This window comes from Notolabrus celidotus, chromosome 16, assembly GCF_009762535.1.
Source record: "Notolabrus celidotus isolate fNotCel1 chromosome 16, fNotCel1.pri, whole genome shotgun sequence".
In the NCBI taxonomy this organism is placed as follows: Eukaryota; Metazoa; Chordata; class Actinopteri; order Labriformes; family Labridae; genus Notolabrus; species Notolabrus celidotus.
Window position 1 is genome coordinate 7,535,202 of NC_048287.1, and position 7,273 is coordinate 7,542,474.

At 42.3% G+C, this 7,273-nt stretch overlaps 1 protein-coding gene across 1 annotated transcript; it reads right to left on the reverse strand.

Moving 5' to 3' along the window:
- Positions 1-4,691: 4,691 nt before the first annotated feature.
- Positions 4,692-6,810, reverse strand: rpa3 (replication protein A3). Its single transcript, XM_034704859.1, has 4 exons — positions 6,579-6,810; positions 6,403-6,477; positions 5,004-5,115; positions 4,692-4,918 (listed from the first exon to the last, which is right to left on the reverse strand). Exons 1-4 carry the CDS (start codon positions 6,675-6,677, stop codon positions 4,839-4,841), a joined length of 366 nt encoding a protein of 121 aa, XP_034560750.1. The 5' UTR covers positions 6,678-6,810; the 3' UTR covers positions 4,692-4,838.
- Between the last annotated feature and the right edge of the window lie 463 nt (positions 6,811-7,273).

The window sequence follows — 7,273 nt, forward strand, 5'->3', positions numbered from 1 at the left end:
ACGGTTCTGGTTCAGTTCTGGTATAGTTCTGGTTCGGTTCTGGTTCAGGTCAGGTTGGGTTTGCTTGGGTTTGGTTCTGGTTCTGTTTGCATGAGTTTGGTTCTGGTTCTGTTTGCTTAAGTTTAGTTCTGGTTCTAACCCTAACATTAACTCTAATCCTATCCCTAACCCTAACCCTAATCCTAACCCTAACCCTAAACCTAACCCTAACCCTAATCATAACCATAACCATAACCCTAATCCTAATCCTAATCCTAACCCTAATTCTTATCCTGACCATAACCCTAATCCTAACCCTAATCACAACCCTAACCCTAACCCTAATCCTAATCCTAATCCTAACCCTAATCCTAACCCTAACCTAACCCTAATCATAACCATAACCCTAATCCTAACCCTAATCCTAATCCTAATCCTAACCCTAACCTAACCCTAATCATAACCATAACCCTAATCCTAATCCTAATCCTAATCCTAATCCTAACCCTTACTCCAATCCTAATCACAACCCTTACCCTAACCCTAACCCTAACCCCAACCCTAAGCCTTACAACAACCCTAACCCTAATCATAACCCTAACCCTAATCCTAATCACAACCCTAACCCTAACCTAATCACAACCGTAACCCTAATCACAACCCTAACCCTAATCATAACCCTAACCCTAATCCTAATCACAACCCTAACCCTAACCTAATCACAACCCTAACCCTAATCAGCCCATCCAAACTGAGGCATCTGATTTTTCTCAATGCCAACCTGAGGACATAATAATGTTTGCTTCAGTTGGTTCTGGTTCTGTTTGCTCGAGTTTGGTTCTGCTTCTGTTTACTTGAGTTGGTTCTGGTTCTGTTTGCTTGAGTTCGGTTCTGGTTCGGTTCTGGTATGGTTCTGGTTCTGTTCTGGTTCTGGTACAGTTCTGGTTCTGTTCTGGTTCTGTTCTGGTACGGTTCGGGTACGGTTCTGGTTCAGTTCTGGTACGGTTCTGGTTCGGTTCTGATAAGGTTCTGGTATGGCTCTGGTCCGTTTCGGTTCTGGTTCGGTTCTGGTTCAGTTCTGGTACTGTTCTGGTTTGGTTCTGGTTCGGTTCTGGTAAAGTTCTAGTTTGGTTCTGGTTCTGGTACAGTTCTGGTTCAGTTCTGATACGGTTCTGGTTCGGTTCTGGTTCAGGTCTGGTTGGGTTTGCTTGGGTTTGGTTCTGGTTTTCTTTGCTTGAGTTTGGTTCTGGTTCTGGTTCTGTTTGCTTAAGTTTGGTTCTGGTTCGGTTCGGTTCTGGTACGGTTCTGGTTCTGTTCTGGTTCGTTTCTGGTACGGTTCGGGTATGGTTCTGGTTCAGTTCTGGTACAGTTCTGGTATGGCTCTGGTTCGGTTCGGTTCTGGTTCGGTTCTGGTATGGTTCTGGTTCGGTTCTGGTCTGGTTCTGGTTCAGTTCTGATTCGGTTCTGGTTCGGTTCTGGTTCAGGTCTAGTTGGGTTTGCTTGGGTTTGGTTCTGGTTCTGTTTGCATGAGTTTGGTTCTGGTTCTGTGTGCTTAAGTTAAGTTCTGGTTCTAACCCTAACCCTAACTCTAATCCTATCCCTAACCCTAATCATAACCCTAACCCTAACCCTAATCACAACCCTAACCCTAATCACAACTCTAACCCTAATCTTAACCCTAATCACAACCCTAATCCCAATTCTAACCCTAATCCCAACCCTAATCACAACCCTAACCCTAATCTTAACCCTTATCACAACCCTAATCACAACTCTAACCCTAATCCCAACCCTAACCCTAATCCCAACCCTAATCCCAATTCTAACCCTAACCCTAATCCCAACCCTAACACTAATCCCAACCCTAACCCTAACCCTAATCACAACCCTAACCCTAATCATAACCCTAACCCTAATCACAACCCTAACCCTAATCACAACCCTAACCCTAATCACAACCCTAACCCTAATCCTAACCCTAATCCTAACCCTAATCATAACCCTAATCCCAACCCTAGCCCTAATCCCAACCCTAACCCTAATCCTAACCCTAATCCCAACCCTAACCCTAATCACAACCCTAACCCTAATCCTAACCCTAATCCTAACCCTAATCATAACCCTAATCCCAACCCTAGCCCTAATCCCAACCCTAACCCTAATCATAACCCTAACCATAACCCTAACCCTAATCCCAACCCTAACCCTTATCACAACCCTAAACCTAATCCTAATCACAACCCTAACCCTAATCACAACCCTAACCCTAACCCTAATCACAACCCTAACTCTAATCACAACCCTAACCCTAATCTTAACCCTTATCACAACCCTAATCACAACTCTAACCCTAATCACAACCCTAATCCTAATCAAACCCTAACCCTAATCACAACCCTAACCCTAACCCTAATCACAAACCTAACCCTAATCACAACCCTAACCCTAATCACAACCCTAACCCTAATTCTAATCACAACCCTAACCCTAATCTTAACCCTAATCATAACCCTAATCCCAACCCTAGCCCTAATCCCAACCCTAACCCTAATCCTAACCCTAATCCCAACCCTAACCCTAATCACAACCCTAACCCTAATCCTAACCCTAATCCTAACCCTAATCATAACCCTAATCCCAACCCTAGCCCTAATCCCAACCCTAACCCTAATCATAACCCTAACCATAACCCTAACCCTAATCCCAACCCTAACCCTTATCACAACCCTAAACCTAATCCTAATCACAACCCTAACCCTAATCACAACCCTAACCCTAACCCTAATCCCAACCCTAACCCTAACCACAACCCTAACCCTAATCTTAACCCTTATCACAACCCTAATCACAACTCTAACCCTAATCACAACCCTAATCCTAATCAAACCCTAACCCTAATCACAACCCTAACCCTAACCCTAATCACAAACCTAACCCTAATCACAACCCTAACCCTAATTCTAATCACAACCCTAACCCTAATCTTAACCCTTATCACAACCCTAATCACAACCCTAACCCTAATCACAACCCTAATCCTAACCCTAATCACAACCCTAATCCTAACCCTAATCACAACCCTAACCCTAACACTAACCCTAATCCCAACCCAAAACCTAATCCCAACCCTAACCCTAATCACAACCCTTACCCTAACCCTAATCCTAATCACCACCCTAACCCTAATCCCAACCCTAACCCTAATCACAACCCTAAACCTAACCCTAACCCTAAACACAACCCTAATCCTAACCCTAACCCTGATCACAACCCTAACCCTAATCACAACCCTAACCCTAATCCTAATCACAACCCTAACCCTAATCACAACCCTAATCCTAACCCTAACCCTAATCACAACCCTAACCCTAATCACAACCCTAACCCTAATCCTAAAATAAATGCACAAAATTGGTCAATTATAAGGCTTCTCATAAAAACACGTAAAACGTAAAAGGGTTTGCAACACAAACCGTTTTTTTTTGCAAAGTTAAGGTAAAATATACGGCTCTAAAAGATCCTAAATTAAGAGCCGTTTGGGGGTTGAAAGAGCCGGCTCTTCTTTGGGGGCCGAGTTAAAAGAGCAGAACTTCCCATCACTAAAGCACATGCTTACTACCATTTGCACTCTTAGTTTTCCTTGGAACTATTTGTATTGTAAAACGTATCAATGTAAATACTTCAGACCTGTACAATAGTGATAAACAGATAACACTTCAATTTGAATCAAGTAAATACCACTTGTATACTTTAAAACAGAGGGTCATTTCATTCCTTGTGGACTCAACATGACAGCATTTATACTTTTCAAGTAATTGATCTTAAACGCTTTCAGAAAATGAACAGCAGCAAGACTCACATATCCCTTCAAGCCACCAAATGGTATCATAACAATGGTGTATATGCTGTTTTGTAATGACACAGCACAATTTTATAATTTATTAGAAATTTATTCAAATTATTTCGCAGACCCCCATGCTATGGTTCAAGGACCCCAGGGGTCCCAGGACCCCACTTTGAGAACAACTGAGCTAGAGTACAGTAATTGAGCTCTCAGTCTGCAGAGAAAGTTGTGAGGCACAGACCCCCAAGCTCTCTGCCGACTCCACTGGTCACACTATAACTTAAATATAAGACTCTTTGAATCAAAAGAGCACTCTACAAGGTTAATGTACCATAAAACATAAACAATATACCCCCGTTTTCTGTGAATGCATGATTATGAAGTGAAGGAGAAAAGATGTGAAAAAAGTTGCGCAGTGTCGCTGTCTTTTCCAGCGCAGCGTGCACTCAACTTTCAATGAATGGGGATGTGTTTTGTTAATAGGGTCAGGTCACATGCAGCCATGTTGGAATCATTTTCCAGGACTATATGTGATTTTCCAGGACATTTTACTTTTTCTCCCATTTTCCAGGTGTTTTCCAGTATTGGAAAACTGGTCAACTGTTTTCCAGGATGTGTGGGAACCCTGAATGTAACGGATCCAGTGGAAGTTAACACATCGACACTTTATTACAGGGCGAAAGTATGGAAAATCGCCTCCTCTTCCACTCCCTCACAGTCACAGGGATGCGTTCAGGTACTGAAACATGGTACCGTTTGATTTTACGTGAGTCGGTACTCGGTAGTACCGACGGAATTCGGTCGGTACCTATAAAAGTACCGAATTCGGTACCCATCCCTACTTAGGGCTAAAAGTAAACGAATGTGATCAAAATTTTCAACACATCTTTATTTTATTGTCAAAACGTGTATGTGATATAACAGATTATCTTTTGTACAAATCTAATGAAACAAACTGAACATTTAAACTGGACAGAATACTTGGCGAACAAACAGGTCGATGAGTTCAACTTCTTCAACTTGCAGACACTTCAAACGGGTAGTGCTGAGGGAAATCATGGATGACCTTCAGGGCTTCGTTGTACAGCTCCAGGTCTGAAGGAGAAACAGAGAACATGCTCTGTTAGTGTTCACAGGTAGAAGCTGCTGTGTTCACATCACTAATAAAAGAATGACGTACCAAAAGCAATGCCTTTGTCCTCTCGCAGCATGTTGTATGTTGAAGCCATTATCACTCCTTTGTTGGACACCATACCGATGACCTCCACCACCCCACTCAGCTCCTCATCAAGCTGCAGGAGGAAATCATGACAGGGTTTAAATGTTTGGGATCTTTTATTGAAGCTTAGTAAAGTCTCGTCAGTCAAATGAGCATGAGGAATGATGAGGAGCATGGAGGAAGAAGATCTGAGAGTGCAGGTAGGTGTGTATGTTTGAAGGAGATCAGAGAGGTACGGAGGTGAAAGGTTATGGAGAGCTTTGAATGTGAGCAGAAGGATCTTGAAGTCCAGGCGATGTTTGACAGGCGGCCAGAGGAGCTGTTGGAGGACATGGGTGATGTGTTCGATGGAAGGGGTTCTGGTTATGATCCGGGCAGCTGAATTCTGGACCAGTTGAAGTTTATGGAGAGAGTTGCAATAATCGATACGGGAGGTGACCAGGGAATTGATGAGAATAGTGGTGTTAGGGGGGGCATTAATGATGTGGGCTTGGAAGGAGAGTGTACCGTCAAGGATGACACCCAGACTCTTGACTTGGGGGGAAAGAGAAACAGTAGAATTTTCAATGGTGAGGGTGAAGCTGTTAGTTTTGGGTTGAGTGAATTTGGACCCGGCGAGCGATCACATTTGCATGCTAATAAAAGTGTGGCCTGGAGGATAACAATGGACAGGTGGTTGAAATGCTTCTTGTTTGCCAGAAATAAATCGGTGTGCTCCTTAGGCCATCAAAGGTACTAGCTGCCTCAATCTTTAATTATTTCTGAAAAATATTGCACTAAAAAAGCATAGAATTTGTGTCATCTTTCATTTCAATGTTATTATGACACTGTAAAACCACATGACTACATTTATTCATGTTATTTTCCCATATCCTGAATTTTTTTCTCGGCCATACAAGGGGGTACTTGGCTGAATTTGTTTTTGAAAGGGGGTACACAAGCCAATAAAGTTTGAGAACCCCTGTTTTAGACCACAGTGTTATATCAAGAAGGTAAAGAAATGCATCACAAGATCACTAAGAAGAAGAGGCACACAGTTCACCTACAGGGATTAGTCTTCCTCATACATGTCTACTTGTATAGGGCTGACCGTTGCCCTCAACGATACAATGCTGCCCCCTAGCGTCCGGGCATCAAATCACACTGTGGTTGAACAGTGAGGCCAACAATACATGACATGATCAGACATATTGAAGCTTGAATTTATGTGTTTAAAACGACGGGGTTGTGTTTTTTCATAAAGGACTAACATTTAAAGGCAGGACGTGTGTGGGAAACTGTCATGGGTTAAATGAAACAATAAAACAGCCTCTTTGAATTGAGTGATTTATATATTAAAGAGTGAGTAACCATTACTCACAGGTTCGTTCAGTTCAACAGTTGCAGTTTTTCCGTCTCCATCAGACAAGGTGAAGGTTTTACCTGTCGGGTGAACCTGCAGAGAAAAACTTCACTTTTAACACCCTCACAGGAGACAGCCATGTTCTTTCTTATTAAATTGACACTTTAACTCAACCTATTTACAACAAACTCTACCTTTTCTACCCTCCCGACGAAGCAGACCGCTCTGTTAATGTTCTGGGACAGCATAGAGCAGTTTATTCTCGATTTCGGGACCTCCATTATTGATGCCATCTTGTCGGTTTGCTGTTCTGGAGTTGCTGAACTCTGCACAATGCGACAACGCGCGCGGGAAATGCTAGGTACGCTTGTTTCGTTACCCACTCAAGCCTGCGCGAGCGGAGTGAGTACAGTTGCCTTCTATCGGTTAGCTGCAGTAACTCACGGCAGTACTGGGAGAACAAATCAAACGCCTACTTCGCTTTCTACGACATATCCGCCGTGCTCCAACATTTAGGTTCCTCAAAACATTAAAGAATGGTTCCGCTGCATGTTACTGACAGCATAATTTCCTCTTAACCATTCATTTATTATGCAGTGGTTGAGAAAACGTGTTGAGATACGTAACATTTGTTTCATTCTAGATGAACATTTCAAACTAAGTTGAGCTGAAATTAAAGTCACTAAAACAGCTAGATTGATGCTTAAGAACTATTAAAAGACACCCATGGCTACAACCCTTTTACTTTTATTTTCATTGTCTGGCCTTAATTCAATATTACTTTTTAACATGAGGCTTATTTATTTAAAATAATGGTCATTTTGTATTAGGCTTCTTGCCATCTTTGGAACTCACATCAAAATAATAAAAACATTTATAAAAAGGGATT

Bases quoted from the DNA above. Each gene is read 5' to 3' on its own strand.
- rpa3 (XM_034704859.1), bottom strand. From the start codon at position 6,677: ATGGCATCAATAATGGAGGTCCCGAAATCGAGAATAAACTGCTCTATG. The intron at 5,116-6,402 runs GTGAGTAATGGT...TTCCTCCTGCAG, and splicing joins CTGTTGAACTGAACGAACCT to CTTGATGAGGAGCTGAGTGG. The intron at 4,919-5,003 runs GTACGTCATTCT...TTTCTCCTTCAG, and splicing joins GGACAAAGGCATTGCTTTTG to ACCTGGAGCTGTACAACGAA.